At 42.8% G+C, this 19,009-nt stretch overlaps 1 protein-coding gene across 3 annotated transcripts in view; it reads left to right on the top strand.

Moving 5' to 3' along the window:
- Positions 1 to 19,009, top strand: part of SOX5 (SRY-box transcription factor 5) — a 423,652-nt gene that overhangs the window by 283,254 nt on the left and 121,389 nt on the right. For all 3 annotated transcript variants that reach the window (XM_085652751.1, XM_085652752.1, XM_085652753.1), the window contains one exon: positions 11,930 to 12,015. In XM_085652751.1, coding sequence (XP_085508877.1) covers positions 11,930 to 12,015 — 86 coding nt within the window. The remainder of the gene's footprint in view (positions 1 to 11,929; positions 12,016 to 19,009) is intronic.

The following is a 19,009-nucleotide window of genomic DNA, read 5'->3' as shown; positions in this document are numbered from 1 at the left end:
GCGTAACACAGATAGAAGGAAATATGGGGCTGTCTGGGATCCTGCTGGGCCAAATGGCTTGTGGAACTTACATTTCCAAACATGGCCGTCTGTGCAGGCATCATGCAGAACTGAACACAAGCGTATTATTTTTTAATGAAAAAAACTGCAATCTTACTTCTATTTTCTCTTACATGGTTCAAAGGCATCATGCTACCGCCATATAGAGCACATGCATAGTACACATTTCTCTTCTATGTGAAGGTAACACAGTATACAGCACTTTGGCAGTCTCCACTGACCATCGAACCCACAGCGCACTGTCTTTTAATGACACAATTTGTTTATTAAACTCTTGGGAGATGAATGCCTTGTGCCTCCCGAGGCGAACGTTGTGATGCATCTCTGTGTTTTACTTGTTGTCACATGTCTCATTGTGTAGCGGCTCATCACGTGGACGTCATTACAGTTGTTTTGCTGGTGCCCATGTTGTGCGTTTCGAGAGGCTGCCTGCTAATTTCTGATTTATTTCCGTCAGCTGACACCTAGGTCACTTTGACAAACAAGGCTGAAACAATCGCCAAATCACACGCAGCCTTCTGATATGTCACGCTTTTATCAACATGACAAGAGCCCTCCGAGCTGCACACTCCGCCTTCATTGCAGCTCGGGCCTGAGCCTCGCAAGGAAGCAGTCCCTGCCAATCAGCATCTGATTATGCATCACACTGAACAACTGTTTTACGTGTCCCCATCCACCCGCCTCTTCCCCCCCTAAAACGGAAACGCATTGTTGATTGACACAAAAGATTATTACCTCTTGAAACCTGTGTATAGAACAGAACGAGGACATTTCCCTTATGTACTTCAGAAAAATAACCTTTGTCACGCGCAGTGAATGAGAAAGCATTTTTAATGTACTTTCCCTCATGATGACCGAACTGGTTAACATTGTATGGACACCGTTGCCTTACAGCTAATTAGCAAACGCGGCATTTCAGCTGCAGAAGCAGCATAAAAGGTAAAATGCTGCAGTGCTATAATAGATGCTCAAATACCGTGTTACAATCATTTTGTCCTTTTAGAAGCGCAGTGGTACCATTATATCTCTCTCTGCCTCCCTTCCTCTCTGTTTCTTTTGGCACAGGCTTGGTTTACTTTCAGAGATGTAGAACTGGTACATGGTAGTCTATGTCGTCAAACCCCTCAAAAGTGCATGCCATATTTTATTTGTGAAACCTCTAAATCTATTTTTTTGTTTGTCAAAATGGTTATCTGTATATGGTGTAAAGGATTAAAGTAAGTTGATATTGAAAATTATTGTGACAGGTCATTAGGTGGGGAAGAGTAAAAGGTAAATGTTAGAACGTGTGGATATACACATCTATCTATCTATCTATCTATCTATCTATCTATCTATCTATCTATCTATCTATCTATCTATCTATCTATCTATCTATCTATTTTGCTTTCTCTTTCTCTCTTTCTCTCTTTCTCTCTCTCTAGATATATACATATATATCTAGAGAAAAAGGGAGATCTTGAAGATTTGCATGTTCTGGTCTTACCACACACAGTGAGACGAAAAATTGATACAGATTTGTAGACTTATTTTAGAAGATTGGTATTGTTTATTATAAAGTTTATGAAGTTTGCTTTTGTGGAGCAAAATATTACAGTTTTCTTACTATGAAACTAGAATATTTTTATTGCACTCGTAAAGAAGTTTTGAACAGTTGATGATCATTGCAGTTGTTAGACAACCTACAATAGATACAGCTGCAATCAGTTTCTAGTGACAGAAAGCAGCACTTGTGCAGTGTTTGTGGTAAAGCATCTGAGCTGCCAGAAAGAAAGAGCGTAGCTGGTGACAGTGCGTTATTGTTAAATATTTGAAGCCTGCATGAACCAGTCGAGGTATTGACCTTTTAGGCTAATGGACTTAAGTAACCGATGTCTGAACAACAGGTAGAAATCAAAATGTCTACTGTAGACTGTTCTAGATTTAAATTCAGGCATGTGTGACTATCCAGGCAACACTTTTAACAGCCTTGCGCCTTGGAATCCAGTGCTTGGGATGAAAAAATCTTAGAAAAATGTACTTGAGCATGTTGGGTTGTCCTACCCTCGGCGTGGATGGTACACTATTTATAGTTCTACAGAGAGGCAATAGGTAGCCTTTAAAAAGTCACAATTGTAGATGCATTAGTACATCTGGAAACCTGCATCTGACGTGGCTTTCCAGGTGTGCTATTACACCCATTTTGCGTATGTAGAGAAAGTATAAAAGTACATTCAGTTGGAGTTTCAGGTCTCTGTCCATTCATCATACACCTTTCTACATCAGTGGTACCCATTGACTGACTTTTTTTGCTATGTCTTAAATAAAATCTTGAGTTTGTACAATGTGTTTCTCATCCACATCAATATCTGTGTTAGATGACATTAAAATGTATTTTCCTCTTTAGTTAATCTTGGGGTGACCTGTTCCTCTTCCCATCCTGGAAGACCAAAGGCTGGCCATTTCCAGGGTGGTAATGGATTAGGTTTCAGTTTGTGAATGCCAACAAATGTACCTGTGTGTGAGCTTTCACAAATTTCCCACTTAAACTATGCCTTCCAACTTTCACTTCCCACACCTTGCATAGGATTTACTACTGCTGATTTCTCCGTACTTGTGGTAGAAACTCGGAAGTAATCTATATACGTCTGCCAGGAATGCTTTAGTGAACTTCTGGCAGGTATAACTGGATATTTTCAGCTGTAAACCTATGTTTACTTCCAAAAATACATTTTGTGTATTGGGCCCAAAGTTTGTGGAAAAAGCTATCCACTGTAAGGCAATCCTGTTAATCCGTCTTCACTGTTTTAAGTGACTCCTAGTTTTAAAGAAAGCTGAAAGATGGCGCACCACATGGATCATCGTTTTGCCTGTTACATGATGGGGCTGTCTCTGTAACATGGCATGTCATTCATTTATGCTGAATATTGGTAATAGTGCTACACACCATGTACATTATTGCACCTGTGAAAATACATCAGTCTTACAGGGTCTTTACGTAGAGAGGAGAGGAGGGGGATACATAATGCATAATGTTTACTTCTTGAATAGATACTCTGCCTGATTACGTATTGTTGAATCTTATAGTACACGTTGTCATCAAATGTTGATCCTGCACATAAAGTGTGGTACCTGTGCTATGTTTGGACCAACTGAGAGAGATTGGGCGCTCTACATATGTTGGGTTTTTTTAATCACTAGATCCAAATGTTATGAATCTAATGTGTTCTTGCTGTGTCTATCCGTAAACCAGGTCCACACCAGGATTCAACTTGAAACAAGCATTGGCAAAGCCAGTAAGTCTGGCATTGTCTGCCAGCCTTTTGGCTTTGTCATTGCCTGTTTAGCTATAACATTTTATTGTTATTGAAGTTGCCAGACTTATGCTAATTAAAAAACAAATTGGCTAAAAGCAAACATATTTGTGTGGTCTCAAAAAGCACGTATTGCCATAGTAGTTACTGGTATTAAAAAGAACGTCTTTGTATATGGTTGGGCTCATTGTGAAAGAACAGACTGCCCTCGTTAATGGTGAAGTTAGGCAATGGATGAAGTAAACAGACTCATTTCCACATGCTGTTTGCTGTAGTGGGTGGGGGCATGTGAATGAAATAATTGACCAATGGATGAAAAGGGAGGCTGCCTGAAAGCCCCTACCAGTAAATATATATAATTGTAGTAAAATCGTAAGGTAATTGCTAACGCCAGGCATAAAATAACAGTGAAGACAGCATTCACATAGTTGTGCTCAGTTTAGCAGCACATTCTCCCTTCTTTCTGAAGAATTGTTCATTTCGAATATACCCCTATGTTTCACTATATCAGAAGAATACTACAGCACTGGCAATTTCCTACAATAGAAATTTAAAAAGCTCTGCTTTTTCACAATTTTTTCTGGTTAGAAATCTTGATCACTGCAACCTCTCCTTTTTAGGTGTCATCTAGACAGTGCACATGTTCTCTCTTCGAGACCTTTTGTTTTCTAACTTGGGGCTTAGAGGTTGCCCATTGCTAATCATTGGTTGGCTACATAGTCGCTCTCATTTACTTGCTTTTTATTGGTCAGCTTCTGTAGGCTTCCTTACTCTTGTGTGTTTTCCCTCCCCTGAAGCATGGACATATTACTTGTGTCCACCCCTCATATTTTAGCAGCTTCTTTTTTTTGTGCTTAGGCACTTTCCAGAATGCCTCTTTTTCATCTGGCTCTCGTGTTCTTCCCCCACTCCTTGTTTCTCTGTCCCTCTCCCATCCATGTTGCTTGGCCTCATTGTTGTTGTCCATGTTGTTGCATGCCCCCAGCCTTCCACCCGCCTTCTGTTGTTGCTTGCCTCAGGTCTCATACCCTCTGTTGTCAGCGTGCTGTATAACATGGCCAACAGACATTGACAAAGCCAATAGCTCTCTCACGGACAAAACCTATTAGCGTTGCCAATGCTTTTTTCAGTTTCTGGTCAGACATGGGATTGGACTCACATTACCTCTGAAATTATCAACTGGCTGTTTAACCCTCCTCTTCCCTCACCCAGGATTGTTTTCGCCTCGTGACCCCCTCAAGTCTTGGGATATAAAATGGTTACAGGGCATGAGTCTGGAGGAACTGACTAAGACATAATGATGAAGCGAGCCAGAACTAAGCATAAACACGTAACTTGCTGCTGTTACGAATTTTAGAGTAAATGTTAAAAAAATAATCTGTCCACACTGGAACTGCTTCGAGAATAATGAGTCAGACAATTAAATCAAGACCAAGGAAAATAGAATGTTGTTATTCATGGAATATTTACATGAATAAACCACTTTTTTGTGAATCATTATTCCCTGATTTTTAGTGTATTTTTATAGAGAGGTTTTACTGTGTTCCAGTGATTTATATTACAGAAAGAATGAGACAAAAAGAGGTGTAATTTTCTTTTCAATTCTAAAGAAGGCTATGAGAAGATTTCTAAAAGTTGCATTAATATGGTGTGTACTGGTGTCTATGTTTTTACTAGGAGAACCGGAAACCACCTACACTGGTGCCTATTTCCCTCCACAATTAAATACGTGTTCATAAGCAACAATACCATGCTTACATTTTTTGTTATGTTTGACTTCTTGTGGGATTGGCAGTCATTATGACCCACATATGTATTGAATGGAACCATTCACAAGGGAGTTTTCTTTGCTGAGATTGTTCTCTAGGATAGTGTTTAGCGAAGGGTAAGCTGACTACCTTTGTGTATCGGACTGTTTTCAGACGCAAGCTTTAAGAGACACAAGTTGTGATCTTGTCAAATCTGCTCAGTGCTGCAGCCTTTCCAGGGAATCAAAATGGAGCTTGCAGATGCTAAAACGTTTACATCTTCCAAGATGGCCATGGTAGATTTTTTGACTAAATAGCCACAGTTTCTGATACATTATTTATTATGGGTTGACACAAGTTATCATTTTTATTGTGAAATGAAAAATCTCAAAATACATGTTAATACTTAGCAGAAATGTGGTACAGAGCTACCATCAATCACATAAAAGATGATGGGAGGAATGCTTGCAAGTAGTCTAACCACTGGCAATCGGTCCGGGTAGCATTTTTAGCCCATCGTTTTTCACTGGGTGTGCCACTCTAGACAAAGGCCTGCCTTAGGCAAATCAGCACTGACCTTGCACCTCATGGGAACAGTCCATCTCAAACTGCTAAACGAGGACCTATCCAGAAAATAACATAAACAGTCCCAACGTGGTTGCGGCCTTGTAAGGCCTTTTCAATCAGGTATAGCTTGGGTAAGAAAAGTGATGTCTACTGTCTCTTCTGCTAAGTGGACTTTTGGTGTGTTTTTGTTCAAACTGCTTTATTGATCACTTGACTTATTAACACAATAACTGAATTGATTATTTTCATCCAACTCATTTTCTTTCTCTTTGTGTTACTGTTTTGCATGTTCCTCTTTGGACTGCAATAGAGGCTTCTCAGTTTTTATGAATATTTTTTTAGTTTATTCCACCTCGTTATGCTACGTATTGAGAGTTGAAGTTTATCTTGCCCTCATAGCTTCTGAGACATTTTTATGATCTAGTATTGTCCTCTTTTTTACTAAACAAGTACATCTTGTATTACGTATTAAACGTATGGGGCATGTATTTTCGTGTGACTCTTTTTCACTGCTCCATCTTGGATGTTGAGCTATTTAAAATTTGTTCCAATATTTTTATATTATTCTGCTAAAAAATAAACCATCCTGTGCTGGAAAATCCTTAGCATTTTGTAGAAATCATTTCAATGCATGCATGGCCACATCCTCGAGGGTTTGATATGTACAATTTGTGGCATGCTGTCTCAAATCTGGGCTCGAACAGGTTTAATGTGTTCTTTTCTGTCATGTAATGGACATCGTGATGCACATGGTTTCTACAGAGTCTGGTCATTCTTAAATCTTTTAGTTTTCAAACCAATTTGTGTAGAAACATCAAAATGTCAAAGTGGATACACAACCCAACGAAGTATTTAATTCCTAGGTATGGTAATGCTCAATTTATCAAAAACTGACCTTTTCTAAGACTGACTATTTAAGTCAATTTAAACATTTAACAGAGGAATGTAGGAGAGACATCAACCATATATTTCTATGAACATTGTTGTTGGCAATTTGTATTCTATACCGACATAATCTACTTTGCTTACGAATCCAAGACTGTACCACATTGTAATATTAACGTCTGTGAAGTCACATACATCTGTCGAAGCCCAACACTTCCTCCTCTAATTTCCTATTTACCCTTCTTATCCACTCTTTGCCATTTCGCATCTTCATTGCGGTAAGGGGTTCCTCTGCTCTTCTAGAGTTTCAAAAGATGTGTTTTTTTTTGTCATATGTGATTCACTGGTTAAAGCAGACCTGCATCCGTTTCTTGGGCTCAGTGTTTTGCTGGTTGCATTTAGGTTTCTCCTCTTTATTGTATCCACTTCTGAGGTCCATGACTCTCAGGCCCTCAGACAAAGACTTTATCCCTAAATTTGTTTCGTGCAGGTATTCGGTTCTTTGTCATCAATCCACATGTATGGGGTCTTCTTCTTTTTCCAAATCCAGCACTTCCCTCACCCAGTAGACAATAGATAAGGTCAGTGCTTCCTTTCAACCCCAAGCAGGAAGCTCTTGGGTTCTGGCCTGATTCTGCTGAAGAGGTTTCCAGGATTAGTGTAGCAAAGGCAAGAATTTTATTCTGCTTTAGTATGGCAGTCAATTTTTTAAATCCACTGTGGAGAACTTGGGGGCCTCACCTGTTTGCTCTCTGCTAATTTCCTCTATTTTGCCTTCTAGTTGGTGAGGCAGAGCCCAGAAGGATAAGCCTCCGATCTACTGTTGGGCTTGGTGCCTCAAGGGTTAATAAAATCTGTTTATGGTCCCCTCTAGTTTTCTTAGCTATTTATATTGTACATGGTCCACTGGGTGAAGTCCGCTTTACTGGGAAAATAAAGCTGGTGAACACCCTCTGTGGCTCATTAAAACAATCCTATCTCAAGCATAAATGCTGCGCTCAGGTGTTAGGATATGAATGCCTGTCCTTAGGTTGGCCCCATTCAATATAAGTAATTTGTGGTTTGTGTCAAAGTTTGAACAGTCACTCTTGTAAATCGTCCAATGGACATCTAGGTGGGTCCTCGCATTCTCAGCAGGCTGCTCCGATGTACTAGTTTCCCAGCCCATGAGTGGTTGCTGCTAACATGCACAACAGGCCATACAGGTCTCCCACATCCCATCACCCTCCAAAATCTCTGGGATTCCTTTGGCTCTTTTGCCTCCACTTGATTTCTTATCCGGCTCTGGAAATGACACCTGCAATGGGACTACTACATTAGCTCCATTCCTTCTCGCCATGATGTCTCACTACTCTCCTACCTGGTCCAACCTTCGTCAAGCAATAGTGAGTAAATTCCCAGCCTCTCTCAGGATATTTCCCCTGGTGCTCTTTCTGTCATAGCAGTTATCTCCTCTAAGGCAGTGACTGTTCTGCTTTCAAAGATATGACTTTCATGGTTTCATTGAGTTGTCTGGGAGTTTCTATAAGTCCTGTACAGAGCTAAAATGATACTGATATTGTTGAGCCGCGACTTCATTTTTATCAATCCACCCTATTTGTAATCTTGACTGGTCATTCATGACACAAGTTGTGAGTGGCTTTTTGAATAGTCTTTCTTTCCATAAATCCTGTTCCTTTTCTTCCACCCTTCCTTGAGTTAGACTATGCATTAAGTAATTACGCTTTTTGTCGTTAAATTTTATTTTCATCTATTATTGAGGACAAGCTTAATGATGTACAGCTATTGATAACCAAAACTCCTGCTAGTATCCACACTCCCGGTGGTTTTATTTACTATTCTATTTACCTCTGTTTCCAACAGATCTCGTTTCTTTATTTTGTCTTTTGTCACATTTGTGACAATTACTGAGCGTTTGGCACATTGGGTGTGAAGATTTCATGTAACATGCAGACTGGAAAGAAATTATAAAGTTATGCCTTCTTAATATTAGAATTTGAATCTCAAACCCCAAGCCCCTGTTACCCCTCATTGTGGACTAGGTACATGAAGCTATTGTAGCCGCCTCAAAGGTGGTACGTAACATGGTTTTCCCAGATTGCAGCCTCAACAAATGTTATGCATTGCATGCTTATCATGCAGGTGCAACATAAGCAGTTAATTATTAGTGCAGGTCAGTTCTATGTGATATTAGTAGAGTGTGGATCATTTTTGCTCATAGGTGTGACTCAGAGGCAAGATCATAATGCACATGGAGCCTGATTCACAAACTAAATTAGGAAAAGTACATATGGCGATCTCCACTTTCATCTGAACCTGTGTCTCCTACCTGTTGAGTTTCGTAAACATGCTCAAGATTACACCAGGTGTAATCCTGGGAAGGCCACATGACCTTCCAGAGGAATACTATTTCCATCTGTGCAGAGTTCACTATAGTAGATAAGTCTGCATAGGGTAAAAAGGACTCCTTGTGCAAATTCAACTTGTTTTCTCTGTGGGAAATATATTTTATCATGTGCATGTGAAGAAATCCCTCCAAATCTGAGCTGATCCTCTCCCCTTCCTGCCCTGGTCGTGGATTTACACTACCCTGTGCGGGAGTAAATTTCCCACTCTTTCCCGGGTGGAGTTTGTCAATACCCACAGATGAACAACTATATGGACATTGATAAAGGCAAACCAATTCCTGTGTGAATTCCTGGTGGGCATAAAAAGGTAAATTTGGTCATAAACCCATGTTTATGAATGGAGAAGCCTTTGTCTCTCCTATTGCAATGACCTATTTCCGAGTGAAGGAGGTGACTAGAGAAAGTAGAAGGAGGGTGATCAAATTATTTGAAAATAGTAATGAATGATGCATGTCTCCTTTTGAGTATTAATCCCTGTTGTCTGCCGCAAAAAAAGTATAGGTCATGTTAATAAACTCCAGTCTTCAATTTCAGATGCTTACAATCTTCCATTTTGTTAAACAATTTCCACAATCCTCGTTCACATAAACATTTTTAAAGTGAATGTGTTTCCTCCTTTAAGATATGTGTTAGCTCTTGGCCTATCATCGGAATTGTCACCAATTTTTAACCAGGGTTGGTCATTAATCCCCTGCTTAGAGTTTGCTTATGTAATTTTGTGTAAAACGCTGCATGTGTAAAAATAGGCTTCTCCGGCATTGGAAGGTAAAATATCTATAGGCGGTGCAACTACTTTATATACTGATAATTGCAGCCCCCTTCTCCAAAGCATAGCAGCACTCATCGGAGGAATCCGACCATCTGCCTCATACAGTTTTGTTTCTAATAAGGCTGTCAGTCAGGGATTTGTTTATTGAAGGGTTCATCCATCCTTATTTGTATGTGAGACACCACATCCTGCACTCTTTTGACTGACTAGGGAATGAGACTCGGTGTGGCTCCTTCTCGCAGAGAGACATTTGCTGGTTATCTTAAACAGTCCTTCTTTGCAGCCGTGATCTGAAACCCCTTCAGGCAGAAAGGGATAATAGCCAAACTACGCCCCGGTTTCTACACATTACCGTGGGGCTTACTCATATGTTCAATACTAGAACAACTCTACTTTTCTTAATTTCTGAATACACAACTAGAAGAGTAGCCCTGCTGAAGTCTTCTGTAAGACTGTCCGCAAGAGACGAAACACATGTTGGCAAGGGCAGAATGGACTAATGCATGTCTAATAAAAAAACACATGTTGAAACCTCCACCTCAACTTAGAATTTTCTGAGTGCTCAGAGAACCCCACTTTAAGACCTGAAACTGTAGCTTCATGTGTGGCATAGCACAGCTGGTTATGAACTGACGGGTAGTGCGCTGACACATGTTCAGGGTTGGCAGCTGGCCACATTGCCATGTTTTTAGCCAGGAGCTTTCAGCAGGGTAGGGCTGGAATGGGAATAGTAGAAATTACAAGTCCCAGATTCTAGAGCACTGTTGTCTAGGAAGTTAAGCAAGGCGGAAGTTGCTTCTGAATAGAAGCCTGTTGGTTGCACTCTCTGCATGCCCAGATGTGTCTTAGAGTATTGCAAATGGGTTGACAAACCTTATCAATTGAACTGAAAGCTTTAAAACATTTTGTCATTTCACCCCGGCACAGAGAGTAGCTCCATAACAGTTTTATTGATTTTCCTGTTGCAATTTCTATGTGTCAGCGAATATGCACTGGACAGTGCCCCCAGCGCGCAAAGAAGCCACACGATTTTTGTTAAAAAGATTGTTAATGCATCAACTTAAAGCGTTGGTCTGTATAACTGTGTGTAGTTAAATTGGTAGAACTTTTTTCCATCGACCAACTATGTACAAATATGGCAGATAACATGAGCTACCATGAGCACATGGGGCTTTCAACTGAATGGGTTATGTGCACACAGAAGGAAAAAATGAAAAATAAAAAGTGAAAATTGTTTTTTTTGTAGGTTCTTCCCTTCTGAAACCTGCCTAATACCCAGGCCTTCATTACAGGAGTGAGGAGGCCCGAAAATCCCAATCCCATGGGGTGCTGTAAACTCAGCACATAATATTACCACACTGGAATGGGGAATAACTACAATAATTGATATGTCCGCCTCCATTCTCGCATTTTTTCCTACATTCGTGACCATGTTCCCCCATTCACATTTTGCCAGCTTGTTCCTAGTAAAACGTGAGTGGAAACAAACCTGGAGTGTAGTGCTCCCATATTAGTTTTAAACTTTTAATCTGAAGTTAGCCCATAATTGAGCTGCCAGCCGAATTGGGATTGCCTTCAATTTGGAACGATGGCGGCATCCACCTTGTCCTACGAGCTATGTTGCAGCCCTGTCAGTGCTCCCCTTTCTTTCACACAGACGTGTTGTCCATGTGTTTGAGGCGCAGACACACCCGTCTGGCAGGTGCTGAAAGTAACGGGTATTTCTGTGCTGGTCGCTGTAGCTGTTGTTGGATGCGCCTGGCGTTGGATGGTGTGCTGCTGTGTTTTGTTTGTGAACACTTAAGGCCACTGGGCTGACTAATTCCACCTACATGGTCACGACAGTTAATGTGGCCTCTTTCAATATCACAATCTCATCCAAGCCGCAAACTCGTTTGAAGTGTCGTGCTCTGATCAATGTGCACCTTTTTTTTTTCCTATTTCCCTAAATGCATCACGAGTAAAAAAAAAATAAAAGGGATGAGGTTTCCGCCTTAATTGCCTTGCGCCTTTTATTCGCATTCCTCTCTCAGTTCGAATTGTGAAAAGAGTGTTAGCAGAGGGCTGCACAATGGCGCTTTTCATTAGGCCCCGGCACAGCACACAAAGGCCGGCTTTGGAAAGAATAAATGCAGGAGTTTAATTTGCAGGTGGAGAGTAGATAAAAGGTGCTGACGCCTCTATTATTCTCTTACTTAGGTGACCCTTACCCTCTTCAGCTGATACCGACTACCATGGCAGCTGCTGCTGCGGCAACACCAGGCTTAGGCCCGCTCCAATTACAGGTAAGTCGCAGCACAATGGCGACGAGGCAACGGTGGGGTTAATATGGGGGGCTGTTGTTCTTGCTGCTTATCGAGCGAGCCCATCGAGGAGTCCTGCTTGCAGTGGGGCAGTCGGCGCAGGTTTTTGTCTTTGCCTTTGTACGCCACGGTAAACAAAGCCCGAAGTGAAGCAACAGCCATTCATCTGTTTCCTAGACATTTCAACCATGGCGTCCAAAGGTTGCGCAGCCATTGTTTGCCAGAGGACAATTCTTTCCCCGGGGTCACTGCGCTTCAGCTTCAGGTTGTTAGCGTGAGCAAATAGACCGCAGGTTTGTTTAACATCTGGAGACACAGGGTGCTGTCATGAAAACAGCGACCGATGAAAAGGATCACATCCTGCCCCCCCAACGCCCCCCCCCAAAGACAGAAAAAGGTAGTCGGTTTATGTGTAAGAGTCGTTGGTTCTTGGAGGGCTTTTAACCTTCAGGGCTGTGAAAAGCCAGGAGCTGTGTCCAAAGTTTGTAATGTTTATAACTGTTTATAACATTTATAGGTGAAGATCTGACATCCTCTCCTATATTTAGTTTCCTTATCATACACATTCAGTGCACCAGTTCTCATATGTGTTACGAGCTGATGAATAGACACAGGTCGCAAGTGACAAGTGTACAAGTGTCTTACTAAGTATTACCACTGTGTCTGAATCCTCTGACGGGAGGGACAGGGGAAAAAGAATGTCCACACCAATATGCTTCTGCAATCCGCGACTTCGGCATTAAATCAGTGATCAGAAATATGTGAATCAAGGTGTGCTTTAATTTATTTAATACCAGTAGTTTCTTCCTAAGCCTGCAAACAGTCCAGCACTAACCCAGCACATATGCTTACATATCGAACAGCATATTAACAGCTCTAAAAAAAAAGATGGATGGATGGACGGATGGATGGATAGAATCCAGTGTCTAAAGCCTGATCAAAGTTTGTTGACTTAAATAAACCTTCTTTAGATATTCACAAAGTTATTTTCCTGCCTTGTCCCAGAAGGATCACTGCCAATAATTGTTTTTAAGTGTATGTGAAATGGGCTCCATACAGTTAGTTCAGAGGATGACTGAGTGTCTGGTAACAGGCATAGGCACGGGGATCACACCTCACACATTGGACACTTGAGCCGGTGGTTCCTCTTCAGCTTCCAGATCAAATTTGTATACCTTTGAATCGTGCACATACCACATCACGCTGAGAAACTGTCTCAGCTGAGCAGTAAACTGATAGTATTAGACAACCCCTAATTAAAGTGAATTAAAACAACCAAGATATAAAAACATACCAAAACACTCCCTGTTAGGGAAGGATGCATTCAGAATGGATGCCCAAGCCTCTGGATCTCACTCCCAGCCCATATTAACAACTCGCCTATCTCACTCTTTTCTCAAAGTCGGTTAAAGTCCTTTTTTTAAACTGTCCTCGAATATGCCTCCTTCAAGTATAAGCGCTACGTATCCCACCCTCCCAGGCCTGGCTAGCCCACCTAATCTCTGTTGACCAAAGCCCATGTAGCCAGCTGTCTACCACCAGTTCAGTTTATGTCCACACATCAGTATCTAACATGCTGTCCTGCCAGCACGAGCACATCCGATCCCATCACCCAGGCCTTACTAGCTCACCTATCCCTTGTTATAATTTGCATTTGTAATAATAATTCGTATTTGTAAAGCATGAACATATCACCCCTCAAGGGTTTCACGGTGCTGGAGGTCGTCGGGGAGATCAAGTAAGCTATTGCCCAGAGTCGTATGATGCTGAACTGGTGCCAGGGATCGAACTGCGGACCCTGACCTCCAGAATCCGCAGCTCTGGCTGCTTCGCCACACCTGTTGATCAAAGCACCTTAGTCTTCTTTCTAACACCAAATAAATCTACAAACCCATCTCATCTTCTGACCTATTGTTCCTCAGTAGATCCCCTTCAAAGATGAGCCCACCAATTCCACCCACCCAGGCCTGCTGGCCCATCTTTCCCTGTTGATCAAAGCAGATAAGTCTTCTCCAAATGCCCATTCAACCTCTGCCTCCCACCCCGTCATCTAACCTATTGGACCCCCTTGTAGAACCCTTTAATATGCAACTCTCCCCCCCTGTACAGCACTACATTAAAACCATATAAAATAAAAATGCATTGTTGCATAGAAAATTATATCTATTTGTAGGATCTGTTACTCGTCGGGTAGGGTTTCCCTAAACATTTTTCTTTTTCTGCCTGGGTTTTATTGATTCTCTTGTTTGGCCTCCTGGCTCTGGGCACTTTCGAACTGTAAATACATTGTGAAAGTGTGCATGCTCTTTCTACCCGTGTTGGGTAGTGGCGCTGACTCGATGTTCTGAAACACGGGCTGGTCGGCCCTCACTGACCGGTGTGTGTGTATTGGCAGCTATTATGATTAAACTCATGAGCCACCTGCAGGTTGCAGCCACACCTATGGTGCCCATGATTGTGTGTGCCTCCTGCAGTTGCAGATTTGCGCTTAAGCCCTGACACGCGTATTAGTTAAACCCGTGTCCAGTCTGCTGTTGCAGCCTCGGGCGGGCGCACTTGCACCCCTCGTGCTGGATACTATGTGTCCATCCTTCCATTGTAGGTCAGTGTGCGCTTTAGCACACATGCGCTAAAGATAGTGAGGAATACCTGTGTGTGTTTTCACTACCTATGAGTCTTGCTCTTCCCAAAAGTTACAGGGGGAAGTGGTTGACATCACTTGTGGCTGCAATAGTGGATTGCATTGGAGAAGCTTTATGATGATTCCTGTCAATGGATTCGCCATGCTAAACCATTTCCAATGGTGAAAGAGTTTTCGGCATAACTTAGTTAGAAATGCCACTTATAGAATATGTGCATTTCTATGCTCTAAGAGTCTTGTGTGCCGGCGTGCCTGGCTCCAGTGAGGTACGTAATTTGCAACTTTTCGTGTTGGAGACCTGAAGTATCTGGTGCAACTCATACCAACGGGCACCAGACGCTGTGCCCAGATTGCCTGGGCATGACCCTGATCATCGGGTACTGCTTGGGGTGCCTCCTCCCAACGAGAGGCGTCCCCATGTTACTCCCCATTTATTGGTTGTTCCCTTTCTGACCAACTGCCCTCTCCATACCTGGCCCCTCCTGAAAATATATTGGTGCCAGGTAGTGAAAGAGAGATTATTTGGTTGGAGGAACACTTCTGAGACAGTTAAGAGGCGGTTCAAGAGACTTCATGACTCTACAGTGTTTTGAGGCCTGTGGGTAAACTTCCTTAGTGGCTGCTAACCTTCACTTGTTTATGACTACCTCCTAATTAAAAGTTGCTACATATCCCCACCTGCTTCTCGAGGACCTGGACTAAGTATGTCTTCAGCCGCATGCGGCATAGTATCCGAGAGGTGGGGTTGGTTATCTTCCATGCAGGGGTATAGGACAGTCGGGGTGAACCAGAGGCTGGAGGGAGGCTGGGGCCAGGTAATCTGCACGGTGTGATCCATTGAACTGCTGCATTAGGGTGTATGTGTGCGGAAGTGTTCCGTACAGACAGGCCTGGTACCTGCTGCATAACGTAGCATTGCGAAGTTAGTGTGTGAGTGAGTGGGAGAGATGGGCAGTGGGTGGCCTGCGATTCACAACACTGGTTTGTGGTGCCACTTTATACATTGATTTCATGTCAAAAGTACAGTACATTTGACGTTGGGTTTACCTGTGTGGCTCCGGCCCGCTGTGCTGCTAAAAAGTGTTCTATTTTCATGTATGTACACATCTATGATATTGTGGTGAACCGGTGTGTCCCTTATTATTGTGTGGGACTGTATTATCAGGATTGCTTGTGTGGGCCTGGGGAGGATAGCGTGTCATACTGCATAAGTGTGCTGTGTCTCTATTGGCGGGGGGGGGGGGTTAGATTAGCAATTGTCCACAGTGTGCATACTATTGATAGTATAATGACACAAGTGGGCATAGTACTGCTAGTAATATTTCCAAATGTGTTTTATGCCCAAAAGCATGTCATGTTCATGTTATAAGGTTTGACTATGTGTGTTGATTGTAAACGTTATTTACATTCATCCTGTGTGAAGTCCCTTTTGAGACGCTCAGTGTATTTATCGCGTGTGACAGCTGTGCCTTTGCTTTACACATTGCCTCTGAGAAAAAGGCTCACTGCTCAATGTCAAGCTACCCAAGGGTGAGCACAGGTTATACAGCAAGTGTAATCACCCGCCCTTGAGAGGAGTGGTAGATTCTGCCTGGCTGGGGGGAATCCCTTCAACAAACCAGAAAGTGCCGGTTCTAACACTATTGTACACTAAAATCAAAAGGAATATAACACCGAATAGGTTCATTTATGTGGTATTGCCTTATATAGATTACGTTTGTGGTTGAATGTGTGTGAGGAGGTCTCTATTCAGCAGCTATCAGGTGTTTCGCTGTGCCACCTCATTCTTTAGAATGGTTGTTATGAATGTGAGTCAGTGAATGATCTTCCTTTCTCTTTCTCGGAGCCAGGGCGCAGCCCGAGAATTGCCATTGTTCCCATTTCATGCCCAGTAGCCTGCTAATCACAACACAACAATGGTGCTGATTAATTGGCACCAACACGGATGCATTGCACGTACAGAAGCTATAGGAGCGATCTGGTGAGAGCATAGTGACAGCTGCTGACCTGCTGCCATTGCGCTCTCATTTAATGTCTTTTCAAAACAATATTACATTGGGATGGATGTAATGCCATATTTCTGCTACTCTCCATGCCTGGGGGCTGCAGGAACACCTTCCCCATGCTGCCCATTGTTTTCACCTTTTGTTTCTACATGCTTGCAGCATGCACCTGCTCACACGGTGTCCTGTCCTTTGTTGCTATGTTTAACACTATGACAGCACATGACTGCATTGTTCATCTATAATACATCACCAGAGTACTCTGACCAGTGTCATAGAAGACGGCATTCTCACCCATGAAGATTACCAATGTCTTCTCGTCTGTCTGATGCTGTAAGTTCTTTGGTGACTCCTCTGCCACATCAGAAACAGGTATTTGTTTCTGTTAGCTTTCTAGTAGTGGGTGGTGTGCATCACTTTTGTTAGACACTCTAGCATTTGCACAAAGTGCATCCGATATCCTTTTAGTACTTTCCGCCCTCACCTATTTTATAGATATGCACCTTTTTGTTAGATGGACACAATCCATATGCTTGTGATTGTCACAGATCAGTGAGTCTGGCGCTCAATCTTTTCCATTGCTGCATAGAAGCTGTAAAGGGGCGATTTGACCACCAGCTCCAGGTTTCAAAAATGGTTTCCACATTCGAGCTAACTAGAAGTCAGAGGTGGATGAGCACATTGGACACAATTAAAATGTGCAGGGAGATGGTGAATCTGTGTGTTTCTATGCATCCCAGCTCCATGCACACTTTTTATGAACCTAGGGTTGATTGTGTTACATGTGCATACTAACATTTTTCCTGGTCCCCATTCTGGAATAAGATGGATGTGGTCTAGAGCCTGGTGCATACCCTTTGTCAAGTTTTCTGGAGTCATCAGCTGGTGCGGACAAGAAAGAACCGCATAAGCAAGTGGACGCATTACTGAGGGGTTTATCATACGTTGCACTGACCAGTTGAAATCAAACTGGTCGCTGGGATTCTGTGATGAAGATCCATGTAACGAGATTATTCATGCTCAAGAGCAGCTTCCAATTTGACTTGTGAAATAAACCATGCACTGCACCCTGAGTTAGCCCCACAATATCATTATTGTATCCATCCGCTCCGCCAACCAGGCCTTCTGTGACTATGCTGCATCCCATTGACCACGCTGTTCATTGAAAACGACCTTTCCGGTGTCGTGTCGGAAATTAAATGACCATCATGTGATGTCCACAAGATGTCTTTCAAGCTGTCCGGAGAGCGTTTTACCTCCTTCCTGCTGTCGCACGCGGGGCATGCGCATATGTAGGGAAATACAGTGATGACACTTGTGTTTGCCGTGCTGTGTTGGATTAGCACCGCACCTGGTGTTACTGCATCCTGAAACAATCACACAGAAGGAGGTGTTGTGTCAGTATCACACCCCATCCCCTTCTATATAGCTGGTTAATTAGAACATCTCGATATCGGCGATGGCAACCACAAAACGGGGCTGGGCTACCATGTATATCTGTTTATAATAGTCTGATGATGAGTTTATCTCATGGCTGTCACAAGCAAGCGCAGAAGGAAGAGCAGAAGTAGAACTATTGTTGTGTAGATGGGGAGAGCAGCTAAGCCGGACCAACAGCTCCTTCACCATGAACCTTTCCGCTAACTTGGCCTCATTACTAAGACTGCAAGGCTGGTTGGGGGAGGGGACTGGATCATTGAAGCGCAGCTTTAATACAACCGTATTAACGTGGAACAAAGGCATACCGAACATTTCAACATAAAATGCAGAGTTAGGTTCCCCTGTTGGACGCTGCCATCCCGGAACACATGTGATTAAACCTTCTCTTCCATTGGCCATTAACATAACAAAAAGATGGCATCCGTCCATGTAGCGTCATCTGCACTTTGTGATGCTTTGCACGTCCCCTCATGGACATCACGGATACAACTTCCGTGCACGGCCGGACTGGGAGCAGAAGCAAGCAATGGAAATTCCACTCGACCGGTAGGGGGAGAGTGTAGGCAGGGTGTTGATACTGCAGCACTGATGCAACACCGACCCCCCAGTAACAAACCGCCCCCATGGGTCAAAAACCAGCGCACCAGGAAAACGTCCGGTGCCTGCTACAGCCAGTCCCGCACTGGTTCAGTGCTATGATTTCTGCATAAGCTGCAATGGAAGGCATAATCACAAGGTCACTGCTTTGAAATACAACAGGTATATTTAGGCTACTTTTTTTCACCCAAATTTAATACCAAAATTGGATAGCATGGCTGCAATTTTGACATGCTGGCCACCTGCTTTTTCACGGGGTACCATAGAACAGTTTGAGAGTGGCGCCAACTGCTGG

This window comes from Triturus cristatus, chromosome 4_1, assembly GCF_964204655.1.
Source record: "Triturus cristatus chromosome 4_1, aTriCri1.1, whole genome shotgun sequence".
Taxonomy (NCBI): Eukaryota; Metazoa; Chordata; class Amphibia; order Caudata; family Salamandridae; genus Triturus; species Triturus cristatus.
Note: the sequence above shows the minus strand (reverse complement) of the source record. Positions and strands in the feature narration are given on the sequence as shown.